The sequence below is a fragment of the Rhodamnia argentea genome, chromosome 9, assembly GCF_020921035.1.
Source record: "Rhodamnia argentea isolate NSW1041297 chromosome 9, ASM2092103v1, whole genome shotgun sequence".
In the NCBI taxonomy this organism is placed as follows: domain Eukaryota; kingdom Viridiplantae; phylum Streptophyta; class Magnoliopsida; order Myrtales; family Myrtaceae; genus Rhodamnia; species Rhodamnia argentea.
In genome coordinates, this window is record NC_063158.1 from 15,074,199 (window position 1) to 15,091,623 (window position 17,425).

General features: G+C 40.5%; 2 protein-coding genes and 2 pseudogenes across 2 annotated transcripts in view; 3 read left to right on the plus strand and 1 right to left on the minus strand.

Moving 5' to 3' along the window:
* LOC125316451 (TMV resistance protein N-like) overlaps positions 1-17,387 on the plus strand; it is a 29,436-nt gene extending 12,049 nt beyond the window's left edge. Inside the window, exons 9-10 of the mRNA XM_048284783.1 lie at positions 16,815-17,015; positions 17,251-17,387. Of these exons, the coding sequence (XP_048140740.1) occupies positions 16,815-17,015; positions 17,251-17,387 (338 nt within the window). The remainder of the gene's footprint in view (positions 1-16,814; positions 17,016-17,250) is intronic.
* The window catches only part of LOC115733118, a 146,363-nt pseudogene that overhangs the window by 38,995 nt on the left and 89,943 nt on the right, over positions 1-17,425 (minus strand).
* Positions 627-5,254, plus strand: LOC115732405 (annotated as a pseudogene).
* On the plus strand, positions 10,576-13,215 carry LOC125316555 (disease resistance protein L6-like). Its single transcript, XM_048285186.1, has 2 exons — positions 10,576-11,147; positions 13,079-13,215. The coding sequence occupies exons 1-2, from the start codon at positions 10,654-10,656 to the stop codon at positions 13,080-13,082; spliced, it is 498 nt and encodes a 165-aa protein (XP_048141143.1). The 5' UTR covers positions 10,576-10,653; the 3' UTR covers positions 13,083-13,215.

Genomic DNA, 17,425 nt, shown 5'->3' on the forward strand with positions numbered 1-17,425 from the left:
GTAATAATCTCGATTCTGCAAAGTTAACTGATACTGTTGACGTACTAAATTAAAAGAACTTGTTGATTGCTGCTGACTCATTTATTAGGAGTAGATTGAGGTGAGCAATTAATTCCTTTGCATGAAAGAATGAATTCTTGTGATTAGCGAGAAAGACAGCGCGCGCCATTTACCGAGTTCTGTAGTGTGTATCCATGGTGGTCGGGGAGTGGACTCCGAAAGATGAAAAATAAAAGAAAAAAAGAAAAGACTGGATTTGCTGGGGTTGACACTATCGGCTATCATGAGCCAAATCGTGGATCGAATTTTTGTTGTGCAGTGGTGTTTCTATGTTAAAACCCTTGAAAACTAACCTACCTGAATGCTCACGCGCTATTCAATGTCAATGTGGACGTCATCCCTCAAGGGGACACCAAAGATCAGCTTGGACAAGCACGAATGGACAAGAAGTGGACTGATTGCACACTGTTCAGACCGACGAGCAGTCAGGACAGTTAGTATTCAACGTCCATCCGGGTTTGGTAATCTCCTGAAAGATGCGTCGATCACCCTAGAACAAACACAACGTAGCACCTCATTTTCAGCAAACCAGAGTAGCTAGCTGGCGAATTAAATATTTAGCTAAAATGAGTCCTGTCTCATCCCTTCTTTTCCTCCTCCTACAGACGGCCATAGCCGTGGAGCTCCGGCCCAGTTACTACGCTGAGACGCGCCTGAGAGCCGAAGCCATGGTGAGGGAGGTGATGAAGAAGGCCCTGATCAGAGAGCCCCGGAGCGTCGCCTTCGTCATGCGCTTACAGTTCCACGACTGCTTCGTCAACGTAAGCAGCGAACCATGGATCTCTTTGCTTCTGAATCGTCTCATCTTCTCACACTTTTGTGAAGGTTGAATCTGAATTGGTGTCGTATTCTGAATTTTTTTTTTTTTGGGTTACCAAAAGGGCTGTGATGGGTCTCTGCTTCTGGACGACACGCCCACCATGGTCGGAGAGAAAGTGGCTCTGTCCAACATCAACTCGCTGCGGTCGTTCGAGGTCATCAACAAGCCAAGGATGGGTTAGAGAAGGCCTGCCCCGGCGCCGTCTCCTGCGCCGACGTCGTCGTCATGGCCGCTCAAGACGCGGTCGCCCTGGTCAGTGAATCTGTTGGGATTTTGGTCTCCAAATCCCATAAGAAGATAAATGAGAAATGAAGGATGGAGCAAAATCCGAACAAACATGTTTGTCTAATTTTTTCTTTGAATAAACATGTTCTTTTGGAAGATGTCTATCCGATTTCGTGACTCTTCATTCTATTGGAAGATGTCTATTCGATTTCTTGATTTCTTGACTCTTCATTCTGTTGGAAGATGTCTATTCGATTTCTTGACTCTTCATTCTATTGGAAGATGTTCATTCGGTTTTGTAACTCTTCATTTGTTTGAAAGAGAACTGTTAGGATTAGTGACTCTTCATTCTTAACCTCTATTTCGTGACTCTTCGCACCGTTGTCTATAAATAAAGCATTGACCGTCGCATTAGATACTACTGTCATTTTTGTCATTCATACTTCATTATTCATCAATTGTGCGATTATTCTACAAAGTGCGTTCGAAGGTTTTTTCTGAAGAAGTATCGCTTTAGAGGAAAAGGCGATCTGTTCTGTCCTGGGAAGCAATTGTCCAAGAACCTTGGGTACCGATTGAAGGGACAAATTTGTCTTAAGGACACAACGTCATTTTGTTGGGCTCGGATCACTCCTCTAAGTTCAGATTACTCATTTGTGTTTGGATTCAGGTTTGTCGACTAACATTATTCTACATATACGAACACTTATAAGCGACAACAATCATAAGACAAATTTTGATTTTCTGTGCTTGGTTTGTATAGTTTTTTTTTTTTGTAGCCATTCTGTTCTGGCGATTATTAATTAGGTTGAACTCCAATTTCGTTGCTTGGTTCCAGCTTTGGTCTCGTTAAGATTTTGAAAGCCTCCACCTTTCCCTGCACAATTGAGCCATTTTGGGGTTTTAGGTTGCATCGGATGCATTTGGAGAATTAAGAAACTATTCCTCGTTTTGTTCTTTGGCAATATTAGTTTAACACATTTGGAAATAGAGGATTTAGAGTTTATGCGCTAGAGCATGGGTATAAGCAATGAAGCAAGCGTCGATCGGTTCTCGATTAGCCCTTCAACGATCATGGGGTGAATGATTGCTTTTAGGATTCTATTCTATAAATCCTTGTCCCATCTACAACATAAAACCTTGCTTGTACTTTTGGCTAACTTCTATAGGTTGAGAGCCTTGGTGGCTCATGTGTTTTCTTAGTTGCATCCAAGAAATCCGCAAGGGACCCTAGCGATGGTGACTATAGTTGCTTTCTTGTTGAGACGGTACACCAACGTAAAACCAAGAACCGAAATGGTCTACCGGTGGTGGCAGAGCGCGACGATCACTGGGGAAATTTACTGTTCATATCAATTTTATATGTTTTATTTTGGGTGAAATTTTAAAATAATCACATAACCAGAAAGGGCTCATCGATACGAGCATTTAGACTAGTCGTTGATCGTAATAGGTAGCCTGACGGAGGCTCATGCGCCCCCACCGGCCGGTGGGACGACACGCGTGGGCCTCACGTACCTTTAAGGTGAAACTATGCAACGACGATTGACTTCAACAAGTCAAGTTCAAGAACTTCAAGTGATCATGCATGAAATTCATGCTAAAGGTATGGTTCTAAGTGAATCACTTTAAATGGTTGCTTTCATTGAAAAGTTACCAATGTCTTGAAAAGATTTCAAGAATTATCCGAAAGTGTTGGGGGGGAGGAATATTATGTATAACGGTAAGTCTCAACATATACGTCGAAGACGCGATACTGTAAGATAACTACTCTATAGTGGAATTATCACAATTGACAATGTGAAGTCAAAAGATAATGTTGCGGATCCAATAACAAAAGGCCTAACTAGAGAGATGGTTGTGAAAACATCAAGAGGAATGGGTTTAAGGCCTAAAATATAAGTCGTCATAGCGGAAACCCTACCTAGTTGATTGGAGATCCCAAGATCTAGGTTCAAAGGGACAACCAAGTTATGCAGGCGGTATAGAGTACTGTTAACTCTTACTCATTCCCTTATGAAGACAGTACTAATATATGGAGGTTAAGCGTAAGCTTTTAATGATTCTAAATCGGGTATGTGATATACCACATATTTAGAAATCACCTATGTGAGTGTGAAGTGAGGGCTGCTTCTGTGAGAATTTGAAAGACCGAATTCTCTAAAGCACTTATGAAACCAGGCGGTGTTCATGGCCAAAACGAACACAACAGTGAGAACCAACTTTGTTCGAGAGATAATTGTGTGATTTCTATTGTCTAGGCTTACACCAAAGGTCAACAGTTCAAGGATATCAAGTCTACTGATTGACCGAGTAAGTTCGATAGGTCTCACTAGGGAAAGTTCAAAGTCTCAAATTACTTATCCCGATGCAATCGTCTCTCATTGAATAATCGCACACTGCATCTCATGCATTTACGAAGAGTCATGATAACTGAACTTCTCATTCCTGTGGGGAATTGTTGGGACTTTGGTCTCCAAATCCTATAAGAAGATAAATGAGAAGTGAAGGATGGAGCAAAATCCGAACAAACATGTTTGTCTAATTTTTTCTTTGAATAAACATGTTCTTTTGGAAGATGTCTATTCGATTTTGTGACTCTTCATTCTATTGGAAGATGCCTATTCGATTTCGTGACTTTTCATTCTATTGGAATATGTCCATTCGGTTTCATAACTCTTCATTCATTTAAAAGAGAACTGTTCGGATTAGTGACTCTTCGTTCTTAACCTCTATTTCGTGACTCTTCGCATCGTTGTCTATAAATAAAGGATTGACCGTCGCATTAGATACTACTGCCATTTTCGTCATTCATACTTCATTATTTATCAATTGTGCGATTATTCTACAAAGTGCGTTCGAAGGTTTCCTCTAAAGAAGTACCTCTTTAGAGGAAAAGGCGATCCATTCTATCCTAGGAGGTAATTGTCCAAGAACCTTGGATACCGATTGAGGGGACAAATTTGTCTTAAGGACACAACGTCATTTCGTTGAGCTCGGATCATTCTTCTACATTCAGATTACTCATTTGTGTTTGGATTCAGGTTTGTCGATTAACATTATTCTACATATATGAACACTTATAGGCGACAACAGAATCTCTTCCCCTTTTTTCCAAACTCTGAATTTAAGTGGACACGAAAAAGATATTATAATGTGAGATGAAAGGGAAATGACATTGGCGAGATTAAATTATTCATTCTTTTTGATTTAGTGAAAATGGGGTCGGCGCTTTATTAACTGGACATGGAAAAAGATAGAATTTTTTCTGTAATTGGTGAAACTGTAGAATAATATTTTTGTGCAGTCTGGGCGATTGTGGCCACCAGATTTAGCAAAATGGTCCCTTCTTCTTTGCTCGGGTCCCGATTCCTGAGCAGGCATGCGATGGCCGGCCCCTCTGTTTCAGCCTTGCAAATATGACAACAATCAATTTCGTCGATTTAGTCCTAAGGGAGGACCTGGGGAAAAAGGGAACATTTAAAGCACTGTTCTTAGCTTAGGAACGGACAATTGAACTTTGATTCGAGTTGTAATGTAATGAGAAGCGTGATTTTAGACTGGCGGGCCGGATTGGGAAGTGAAGTTGGGGAGGAAGGACAGCCTGACAGCCATCTAGGAGGGCTCGGACAACATAATGCCAAGCCCGAGGGCCAATGCGAGCTCCCTCGTCAATCTATTTGCCAAGTACAATCTCTCCGTCAAGGACCTGGTGGCCCTTTCCTAGTCTCACTCTATCGAGCAGGGCCGGTGCTTCTTGATCATGTTCCGGCTCTACAATCAATTCAGGGACCGGCGGGTCAGACCCCGTGCTCGACCCGGGGTTCCGAGACAAGCTTTGCCCACGTGGCGGTGACGAGAACGTGACCGGGGATCTGGACTCCATGCCGCGGGGGTTCCATAACCTATACTTCAAAGGTCTTGGTGGCAGGTAGGGGGTTCCTGAATTCGGACAAGACGTTGTTCATGTTCCCGTGGACGAGGGCATACATGCGGAAGGTCAGCAGAGACCTGGACGAGTTCTTCAGAGCTTTCGTCGAGGGGGTGATAAAGATGGGGGATCTGGTGTCGGATTGGCCCAGCGAGATCAAGAGGAATTGTCGGGTGGTGAATAGCCGTCGGCTTGTGGAGGTCTTATTGGAATCTTGAGGTTTGATTATGCAAAGTTCATTACAATGACGAGAACATACTGTATAAAGATTTTAGCAGGGGATTAAGGAAATAGTTTGGCAAGCGTGGTCATGATCATTATCCCACACTTAGGCACAACAGAAACAGCGCAGACATCGCTCCAATTCGGCAAACTTCAAAATTAGGTGGAATCTATTTAAAGCGAAGAAAGATATCTCGTTCCTCTATTGCAAACCCTGCGAACATCCCTTGTTTAAAGCCTAATTGGGGGAAAAAGTACACTAGACGTGATATAACTTTTGTACGACGTTCACTTGAGTGTCATAACTTTCAAAACGTTCACTTAAGTGCTATAACTTTTAAAAATCGTTCACTTGAGTGCCATGTTGACTGGAGTCGGAAAAGCTGACATGGCACGCCACAAAAGTTACTGCAGCACGCAGGAAAAGTTACTGTAGCACGTTGGAAAGCCGACGTAGCATGCCGGACAAGTTACTGTAGCACTCAAGTGAACGATTTTGCTCTGACGTAGCACTCAAGTGAACGATTTTTGAAAGTTATGGCATTTAAGTGAACGTTTTGAAAGTTATGGCACTCAAATGAACGCCGTACACAAGTTATACCACTTCTAATGTACTTTTCCCCCTAATTGGGCCTGCGAAGTCTATTCAACAAACCAGTCGGTGATTATCCCTAATACTGGGACAAGGCATGTCAAAACAGGCGAAGGGAACGAAGACGATGTTACTTGTTTCGAAAAGGAGTAAAAAAAGAGAAAGGGAAACCTCGTGGTATAAGGAGTAACTGCCAGGTAAAAGTAAAAGGTTCCATAAAAGCTAGACTAAGCAATAAAGTACATTGTATTTTTCCTTCCGCCTCGGGTGTCTGCCATTTGAAACGATTAAAAATCACTGAATAATGATATCCATTAGTTAATACGATAGATAATCACCGACCTTAACTCGGGTATGTGAGTCTTTGAGTCTACTTTGATCTTTAGAGGAAGATCCCCATTTCAAAAGAACCAAGCCTAGCCAACATCAACAATTTTTGGCAAGACCAGTTTTATCCAGGATGATTTTTGCGTTGTCCTCAATAAATGGCAGAAACTTTGACTCTTGACTTGTAGGATGAAAACCCACGGGAGTTACAACCTTGAGACAAAGACCCCTCCAAGGAATTTTTCCTAAATTGAGCAATTATTGTAAAACAAGTTATTCTTTTATTTTTGGAGTTACTTTTTTTTTTTTTTTTACATTCACGGATGTTTTTAGACGGGCACTGACTGAGTTCATGAAGGAGGAGATACACAGAGAGACGTCACAAGGAAGATTCAACATGAGACAAAAATCATATAAATTTCTCTAGGAAAACCTAAGTCTCCAATTGTCTTCATCTATATTAATCGCTACGTAATCGTCGCCATTGCTGTTCTCATATGTGTCCACATCCACGACTTAAGCTCTGTGTTTCCTCTGTTTGCACAAGGTGAAGGCATTTTCGAAATTATGAAAGCTCAGCGAGGATAGAATTAGAATGAAAAATATGGAGAAAAGTACACTTTTAGTATCAAAAGTTATGTACGGAGATCACTTTGGTACCAAAAGTTTCAATCGGATCACTTTAATGCCAAGTCGTAGACAAAAAGGATCACTTTGGTGCCTCTAGCGAAATTTTTCAGCCAAAATTGCCACGTGTTATTAATAATTAATTTTTTAATATAAAATAACAATTAAAAATAATAATAAGTCAACGCGGGCTGCCACGTGGACTTTTACACTTCAAAATAAATCAAATTCAAATTTAAAAATTAACTAATTTTAATAAGTTTAAAATATAACAAAAAAAACCTTTAAAAAAAAGAGAGGACAAACCAAATCGGGTGGCGGGGGCTCGCCAATGCCGTCCCTACCATCGCCGGCAATGATTGGCAATGGAGGGGCACGGCCGGTGGGGGTCGTCGAGCCCCGGCTAGGGGCCGGCGACCCCCGTCTCGCGTAGGCGAGGGTCCGCGGGCCTTTGCCCAAATTTGGGTGAGGGTCGGCCGCCGGTGCTAGTGGCGGCACTAGGCCGGACCTTGGCAAGCGCCGACGACCTCGTCGGATCCGGGTAAGGGCTGGGACCCTCTCCCCGATTTGGGTGAGGGCTCGCTGGCCTCGCTTCTTGTCGGCGGGGGTCGCCGGCCCCCGGCTTGGTCTTGATGACCCTAGCTGGCCATACCCCACCCTCGCTGGCCATTACCGGCGACGGTGAGACGACGGCGACGGCGAGGGCTTGCAACCCTTGAGCTTCTCTGCAACTTCTTTTTTTTTTTTTTTTTGAGTTTTTTACTTTATTTTGTTAATTTTTTAATCAAAATTTTAAGTTTATTTTAAATAAAATTTGTATTTTTGATTTTTTTTCCAAATTTTAGATTTATTTATTTTTGTAAACTAATTATTTTTATTTTAAATAATTTTTTTTAAATTTTTCCTTTTTTAATTGCTGATTGGATTTCACCGGAGCCACGTCAGCATGAAATATTAGTAAAATAATACCACATTAGATTTTTGACAGATCAAATTGGACTTGGCACTAAAATGATTTTTTTTTCAAAAATTTGGCACTTAAATAATTCGAATGAAAAATTTGACACTAAAGTGATTTTCGTACATAACTTTTGGTACTAAAAGTGTACTTTTCCCAAAAATATGTATTAGCATTACGAAAATATTAAAAGCCCACAGATAGTTTGAACCTGCCTCGGTCTACTTTAGATGACTTTGAAATTACAATAAATTTTCTCAAAGATTTCCCAAAAAAAAAATTGCCAAAGCCAGGCATCAAGAGAGTAAAGAAGGACAACAAAGTTAGTGGGAATTTTGACCAACTTCACTTTCTTGCTTTACTTTTGTCGGCCATTTAGCCTAAAGATTTTTCCCATTGCCTTTTGATCTTTAGAGGAGCAAGTATAGGGTGAGTGTTACACATACCAAGCTGCATCAGGACGGCCATTTAGCCAGAGATCTTTTTTTTTTTTTTTTGCTGTTAATCATCATATGAATAAGTTTGCTAAGCTAATGCCAAGTGTGCGCTTAAATAGATGACTTAAAATAAGCTCAAAAGTACCATTCCCATCAAAATATCGCTTATGACCGAAAAAATAGTACAATTATTACCTTAAAGTTTCAATTTTCTCATAATAATTGTCTAATAATCCCAGTCATCGGAAGTGGGCAGGCACATAAATCATATGATTGAGTAATAGCTTGAGAGGATTAAAAGGGAAAAAAGGAAGGAAATGACCAACTTCTTCATTTTTTCGGAGAGTGGGAAGGGAATATAATCAATTCCGCTGGAGATCATATAATCTCACTAGTGAATGATGGCCTCTTTGAACGGGGGAAACGAAACTGCTCGTTCTGTGCAAAATTGGGACCAGTTTATTACCCCTCGGGACTTACATCCTTTCAATTTTTATGCAAAGGATGAATGAGTGATAGTCATTGTTTTTCGATTGAAAAAAACATGGTGACTCAAATATTGATTTTCCCTCCAACTCCTTAATTTTCGTTTGTGTTTTCCTTACTTTTATTACCTTTAAGTCAATTGCAGTTCATACTAACGAAAGTACTAAAATCATGTGGCAGTCCAGTGATACCTATTTCTTTTTCTTAATTTTATTACTTTTAATTCGATTGCAATTCATAATAACCAAAATACTAAAATCATGTGGTAGTCCAGTTATACCTAATATGAGTAATATAAATTACAATCCACCAAAAATAGAAGAGATGAGGCCAGCGAGACTAGATTTTTTTTTTTTTATAGTAGCTAAAAATCAGCTCCAAAATCAATGTTGTTCCGGGATGGGTCTTCACTTTGAACTAGGAATTGGCCCTATTCCAATTGGTTCCCGAAGTGGTTTGAATAGGAATCTCACTTGGAACTGGGAATTGGCTCGGTTCCAATCGGTTCTCGACCTGGTTTGAACGGGAATGGCTCCCGGACGTAATATTTGGTGGTTCGGTTTAGCTTTCGGGTAAATCCGATTCGGTTGCACACCCTCAAGGTGCGTTGGGCTTTTAAGCCCCCCACTGATGGGAACGGAAATATGGACCTTCTCAAGCAGATTCAATGGGAGCATCTCGTGGTTTGGGTTACGCTTTTCCTTACTTTTCCATTTGTGTAGATTGGAGTCCACCGGATGTTTTGATCGGGCACTCCTTTATCGCATTTATGTAGATTTGAGTCCACCGGCATCGGGTCTATCATGATCGTCAATCATACGGGCGAGCATGCGTAGGGATCAACAGCCACGATATGTTCGGATGCGAGCAAGACTTATCCATAGGCAAGAAAATTCTTTAGTTGGCCAGGACCAACGCAAGCCGTGTCCTAGATCGTCAATTGTGGAATTTAAGCCACTCCAATTTGTATCAGTCGTCACCCATAAATGTCCCAGGACTTTTCTATTTTGGTGAACCCCACTTAACTAAAAGGGAAAGAGGCTCGTGCGACTTTCCCTAGCATTTTCACAAGCACCTGTCTCCCACCAAAAGGACGAGGAACAGCACGCTGATGTCGGTCGACGCAGAGTAATAATTCTATAGTGTAAAGTAATTTCGGCACAAGGAATGATCGTATACTGTAACGGATTTCTCTTATTGGAACATCTAACTAAATCATTCGTGAAGAAAAGAAAAAAGATTGCTTCTTTAGGTTCCGTTTGTTTCACAAAAAATAAGTAATTTGAAAAATATTTTTCAAAAAATTTTATTTATTCATTTTTTAAGGGACATAAGTAATTATTTTTTAGAAAATATTTTTCAAATTGCTCATTTTCTGTGAAATAAATGGAGCCTTAGTTTCTTAGAGGAGGGATGCTTCTTTACATTTCCATGCAATTAAGTTATTAGATTTCCGAAGTAATGTAAAATTGGAAAAAAAAAAAGAGCGAGTATTTCAGATTATTTCAATATATGTTGAGAAGAATAACGAAAAGAAAAAGGAAGAAAAGGACAAAATTCTTCCAACTTTATCAAAAGAGGAGTCGGAAGGGAACACAATCAATTGTGACTTCATGAAAGGTCGTCGGGGGCTCCACTGGAGATCCTAAAATCTCACTGCATTACGATGAAATGACTCCCTCTATGCCAAAGGGGGATCGATTTTTCATTCCTCAATTCACAGGACCGGTGAATTAAAGAATACTAGCATTCCTTACGCAATTTCTTTGAAAGAACGTGTTGACGTTGACGTTGACGTTGACGATGACGTTCACGTTGACGCGGCCACATTCTCCATTGAAAACATCGGGTCAGTCTTTAGTAGTGGCGAAGGCCTAACAAAGGATCACATACCATCTTCAGGCGCACCCCAGACACACACACACACACAGGGAGAGAGAGATCCGTTAAGCAGAACAAATTTATGCTATGGCGAGCTCAGATGCAAGTACGTCGTCCGGAAGTGAGTACCAAGTGTTCCTAAGCTTTAGAGGACCCGACACTCGCGTCGGATTCACCGACTTCCTCTTCCATAGCTTGATCGACGCTGGAATATGCGTCTTTCGAGACGATGAAGAGCTCCGTGTCGGTGAAAGGATCGATGGATCGCTTCAGCGAGCGATCGAAAACTCCAAAATCTACATACCAGTCTTCTCTCAAAAATATGCTTCGAGCCAATGGTGCCTCCGTGAGCTCGTGCAAATCATGGAAAATACTTCCAAATCGGAAGGTAAAAAAGAGATCCTACCCATTTTCTTCGATGTGGAACCTGACGATGTTAAGCTGAAAACCCCTTTGTATCGCGAAACCATACTCAATTTGGAACGCGAGAAGAAGTTGAGCAATGAGCAAGTAGATGCATGGAGAGAGGCTCTCATGGAGGTTGATGCGATAAAAGGGTGGGAAGTGAAGAAGTACAAAGGGTAAGCTAATTACTTTCCAGATTGTTTCCTCATTTTTCCTTTTAACACTGGATCATAGATATAAAGAATTCCAGTATGGTATAATAGCTATGCTACTATAGTATTACCAAACTGAAAAAAACTATGCTACATTAGTAGAAAAAAATGGGAAACTGCTTAGCAAGGTCATCCTGTGTGGTGGGTGAATGATGATATAATGGCTAGGTAGCTAAAATCGTATTAGATTGTGGACAGTGGGAGGAAAAAGAATGGGATAATGAAATGACATGTGCATTCCCATCTAATTATTTAATCTTGCAATACGTTAAACATTTCTCCTCTTGAATACACCATCTCCAACTTATGTAATTGTCGGTCTAGCATAAATCCTGAAATATCAATTCCAACTGCATAAGTACTTATACATCTATTTTTCGCAAACGTTATCAATGTTATTCCAAGACTGCTAATCTCATGTTGGAATCAAGTCATACTCCGGGTTATGACATGGTGCACCCATTGTTAAATTGCATAAAAGTATGTTTGGTGTGACGTTAATGTCCAATATGCACTTTTGGATGATCACTTCCAGATTAAAGGTCCCATTAGTTGTCCGAATATTTTGTAGCTTATCTGGTGCTTGAATAACATCATTTTTTTCCCTCGTTAAAATGGTTTTCCATTGTGGCAGCTACGGTGACGTGATTAAATTGATCGTTGAGGAGGTCGTGCAAAAGCTGAAGACAAAACATAGATGCGTGACTGAACATTTAGTTGGAATTGATGATCGAGTTGCAGCACTAACCGAATTGTTAGACGTCGGCTCTGACGGTGTGCGGCTCATTGGAATTCATGGCATGGGGGGTATTGGTAAAACAACTCTAGCCAAAGTCGTATTTAACCAACTCTCTTCTAATTTTGGAAAGTATTGTTGTTTCATGGAAGATGTTCGAGCGAAGTCATTGAGAACCGATGGCTTAATTGAGTTACAAAAAAAGTTATTATCCCAAATCGGTCATCCTACGGAAACAAGAAGCATTGACGAAATTGATTATGGAACAAAGAGGATTGAAGACGTACTTAGCAACAAAAAAGTCCTCATTGTACTGGATGATGTTGCTAATTGTGAGCAAGTAGAGAAATTAGTTGGAAGGAGTACTTTGTATTCAGGATCTAGAATATTGATTACAACAAGAAATAAAGACGTTCTGCGAATCAGTAGACCAAACTACCAAATCTTGGAATATGAAATGGAGGTGATGAGTAGTGATCATGCGCTGGAGCTTTTCAATAGTCATGCATTTAACAGAGATTCCCCGTCAGATGATTACAAGAATCTTTCACGGAAAATCGTAGCTGCTACTGGGAGACTTCCGTTGGCCCTTGAAGTAATTGGTTCATTCCTCTTTGACAAAAGGCAACAAATATGGAGAGAGACACTAGAGCAGTTAAGCAAAACACCTCCCGATGATGTTTTTGAGAAGTTGAAGATTAGCTATGATGCATTGAGTTATGAGCAACAACAAATTTTCCTCGATATTGCATGCTTTTTCATTCGTCAGCATACTATGCATGCAATTTACATGTGGAAAGATTGTGATTTTTTCCCAGATATTGGAGTTGATGTCCTTATTAGCATGTCATTGGTAAAGATTGTGGAAAATAAGTTTTGGATGCACGACCAACTTAGAGATCTTGGAAGAGAAATAGTTCGTCGTGAAAAACCAGGAAATCCTGGAGAGTGGAGTAGGATATGGACTGATGATGACGTCTTCAAAGCAATGAGAACAAAGGAGGTAATATACCTCAGGAGAAAACCAAGAGTTTCACTTACTGGAAAATCCTCTATGCTGTACTAGGCTACTATTTTCTCTTTTTTCTTTTTCTTATTGTTACAATTTTCCTCTAAAACAAAATACTGAATATCCCTCATTTGTTGCTCTCATTTGCAGATGAAGAACAACGTCCAAGCACTGAATCTCGACTTACACAGAAGTGATCATAAGACTATCACAAGTGAAGAGATGGGAAGGTTTCAACATCTACGGTACCTCGGATTGAATAGGGGAACCTTCAGTGGTAACTTGGCGAAGAGCTTTACCAATTTAAGCTGGATTTTTTGGAGTGCTCCTCCTCGTCGGTTGTTTTTCAAGCCAACCAATATGCGCTTAAATAATGTGGGGGTTCTTGAATTTTCAGACAATGCCTTCATAGATAATTCGAAACTACAGAGTTTAATCAAGGTGAGTAACTTGGTTCTTACTATTTTATTTTCTTTGAATGTAATATCTGACTGTTCATCCATTGAATATTGTATTTATTTTGACAGATGGCAAAAAAATTGAAAGTTCTTTCTCTTAAAGGATGTCATGGCATAAATAGAATGCCGGACTTCTCCGGATGCCCAAATTTAGAGAGGCTTCATTTCGAAGAATGTTCCAATTTAAGGAAACTTGATGGCTCTATTGGGATGCTGAAGTCTTTGATTGACCTGAAGATTAGGTCTTGCCATTCTCTTGGAAATTTGCCCGAAGAAATCGGGAACCTAGTGAATCCGAAGCACTTCTCGGTCGAGGAGTGTCCAATGGAGAAACTACCGGATTCCCTATGGAAGTTGAAATCATTATGTGAGTTGCACTTTGACAATGGCAATACTAGAGTACGTTCGGCAAATTCATGGGAGATACCTAGTGCTATAGTGCTTGAGAATCTAGAAGTGCTTCAAATCCATAGTCCCAATTTAAAAGGTCGACTTCCTTCGGCAATCGGAAATTTTCCCTTTCTAAGAGTCCTACACTTGTTACGTACTTGCATCGGTGAAGTTCCACAGACAGTTAATATGCTTCCTCGCTTGCAAATGCTCGAGTTAATAGATTGTAATCAGATTCAAGAGCTGCCGACGCTTCCCACAAGTTTAAACTATCTACGAGTGTCATCTAAATCATTGCGGGTAGTCCCAGACCTCTTGAATCTGACTAATTTGGTTATGTTGGACCTTGATGATGGCTCTCGTCGGAAACAGGGAGATAAAATTTGCATCGGTGATTTAGGTGGAATGGGGAAGTTATCCAAACTAAACAAGTTGAAATTGGGACTTCTCAATGTCCCTGCTCCGGCTGAGTTGGCTTTCCTTTCTCGGTTAAAGGAACTTGATTTGTCTGGTTTGGATCTGCGAACACTCACGCAACTTCCATCATCTCTGTTAAAGTTACAGCTGGATAAGTTCAATTCAGCTGTGTCACTCTCATCCAGATTAGAAAACTTGTCAAATTTAGAGCTCACATCGTCTCAAGTGCAAGAAATTAACCTCAACGGCCTTCAACTTCAAAATTTAGAAGAGTTGATTTTGGAAGGTAGTGAACCCCTCGAGAGACTCGGGCTATCAAACTTGAGGAAGCTCAAAACCGTCGGGATATCAGCTTGCCCAAAGCTTGTTGAGATCCAATTTGTTGGAGCGTTTGAATCATTAGAGGAATTAAGTATCCAGGATTGCGAGTCCTTGGGAGGGATAGGCTACGCGGGTGAAGCGTAGTCTGCTGATAAGTTGACCATGGAGGAAGGGAGACTAATTCTTCCGTCGAGGGTATTATGTAAGTTGAGAAGGTTCAAGCTTGCTTGTTGCCCAAAGATACTCCAAATTCAAGTATTCGGTATATCAGAATTGTGGAAAGAATTTTCGGTATGGCGTTGTTGTTCTTTGCAAAGTGTTCGGGGTTTATCAAACTTAAAGAAGCTTGAGGTGTTACGCGTTGAGCACTGCGATGGTCTACAGGTTGTCGAGGGCCTTGACGAGTTAGAGGCTTTGAAAGGCTTGTGCATTGATGACAAATCATTAGAAAGGTGTATTGATGTATCAACTACCAAATTGCCAAATGATTGCGGCGTCATCATCCACCGCGGAAATTGGGCATATCTCTTTGGCAGCGTCCAATCTTACAAGCGTTATAAGGTGAGTTAGAACCTTCTCCTTTCTTTATTTCTATGTCCCTTTTTCTCTCTCGATGGATGCGGCAACGATGGCCTACTTCTCCCCCTGTCTGCTTAGTCCCACCTCTATATAATTAATAACATAGGGAAAATTTGATGCGTTAATAATATGGTCTAGTATCTCTTGTCTACGAAGCTTAGATCTGCCTTATGCGTACATGTAGGCTTCAGCTTCCTTCATCTAGCTACTTATTCTAACATGGTGAACTAGAAAGAGAGACTTGGGTATCTTATCGGACCAAAATGAAATGATCGAAAAGGCCATCAACTTTTGAGGTAGATCATATACCTCAAATTGTGGAAATTAAAAAGAAAACAGCGGTGGAACTGCTGGTAAAAAATTGAAAGACTTGTAACTTCTTCTAGCCAAAAAAAAAAGAGAGAGAGGAGAGAAGACTTTATCGTCAAGTGACTTATTGTAAATCAACAATTTTTTTTTCGGGGTCCATATGGGGCAAATAGTTTAGTTAATCATTTTCTTGATCCATTTTAATATCGAGTGCGTCCTTAAACTGCCCATTATTGAGATAAGATTGGAAATATGTAGGATTTTGAGTGAATATACACTAGAAGAATCGATGGCTTACTACCACAGGTCGTAAACATTTTCCTACGAGAGGCGTTCCTGTAACAAAGTTTACTTACAATGGTAAATAAATTGAAATATTTTGCTTAAGTTTATTTTGATGGTAACTTTGGCTCAAATGTTGGTATGAAACAAATGACATAATACAAAGAAAAAGAAAAAAATATTCGTCGGTTTTAGGAGATGTATCCATTAAAATTTGATCTAACTCCCTACAAAACTTCTTGGCTTGCGGCTTATTTTCTGGAATCAAACCCATTTCTCGTTCTTGTGAAAGATTTGCACTTTGATTTCGTATGTTTATTTTCCTTTTTCCTTTTTTATTTCTTTAGCTGTTTATCATCACAATAATGATAGGTGTCAAGAGGAAACATGAATCTGTCCATTTTTCGGGATCTCATTGCCTACAAAAAATTTGCACTTTGAATCTTCCTTATTTGTTATAGAATGGATGTGACTTGTGCTAAACTATTCTAATAGGAGTTGCATTGCCTCCTATTTGTCTGAATATGGCGATTGTGATGTTGCTTGTCTTATTGTACATGGCAAGAAGTTTGTATCTTAGGTACTTAATGCTGGGCATTAACATCATCGATCAAGTAGTATTCGAATTGAAACCAGGTCGGTTGCCGGTCGTGAATTGTCTGCATTTGGTAGCACGAGAAATTGAACTCGTGTTGTACATAATCCACATGCACGAATGTGTTCCTTAATCTTTAAGCACGCTCTGTAGAGTTTATACGGCTATCCAATATGACATTGCTTCAGTTTTTTTATATAGATTCTTTTTCGTACTTCGACTGCAACTTCTTATGCAATGTACACTATCTTAGTATATCTTTTCTAGGAATCGAATATGTTTCAGGAGTCACGCTCTCCTCGGACGTGTACGTGTTTTAGAAGCCTGTTAAGGTTTTGAAGACAGCTCATGTCACATGTAAGCATGCGCGGGAGTTCACCAAGTTTTGAAACCGGGATCAGTGACAGATTTCTTACTCCGCTCTGTGTGGCGATTCACATAGAGCAGAGTAAGAAATCGTCTCTCAATCCACAAATTCCAGAAGCTTCTCTACCACTGGTCGACGCCGGAATCCACCATCTCCGATCACGAGCATTTACCAGTCACTTGCCACCGGAGATGCAGATTCACAGAACCGAGAACCATCCACACGGAACACAAGCTGGAAGCGGGAACCATTCACCTGAGTTGCTGACTAATTTTCTGAGGCCGGTCCCGAGCAACCACCATGACATCGCCAGTTCACCATTTCGAAGTCGCGCCCCACCAATAACAGCTCGTGATGGAAGCACTCTTGGTCCGTTCTAAGCTCCTTCGCCGGCATTGTCACCGACGACACTTCCATGACTTTCTATTTCTAGTCCAATCACAGTTCGTGACCGGCAATCGCACTTTACCTTCATATGATCTGCCCTCAACTATTCTTGGAGGAAAAAAAAAAAGGCGGAGAAGTCTAGTTAAGACTTATGTGAAATCGTCTCTGATTAATGATATACTGATGATCTGAACTCATTTTGATGCTGTTGTGATAGCTTGGATTGGAATAGGTGCGTCAATGTTGCAGTTGGATCTCTTGTCTGGATTGATCACCCCATGTTTGATGAAATGCCTGAATGGGATCAGCATGAATATAGCTTCGAATCTGACCGAGTTCATCTTATCTGCTTGAGTGATTCACTGCACTAGTTGTGTAGGTTGCATAAATCT

Coding starts and splice junctions, on each gene's coding strand:
- LOC125316555 (XM_048285186.1), top strand. CDS start 10,654: ATGGCGAGCTCAGATGCAAGTACGTCGTCCGGAAGTGAGTACCAAGTG.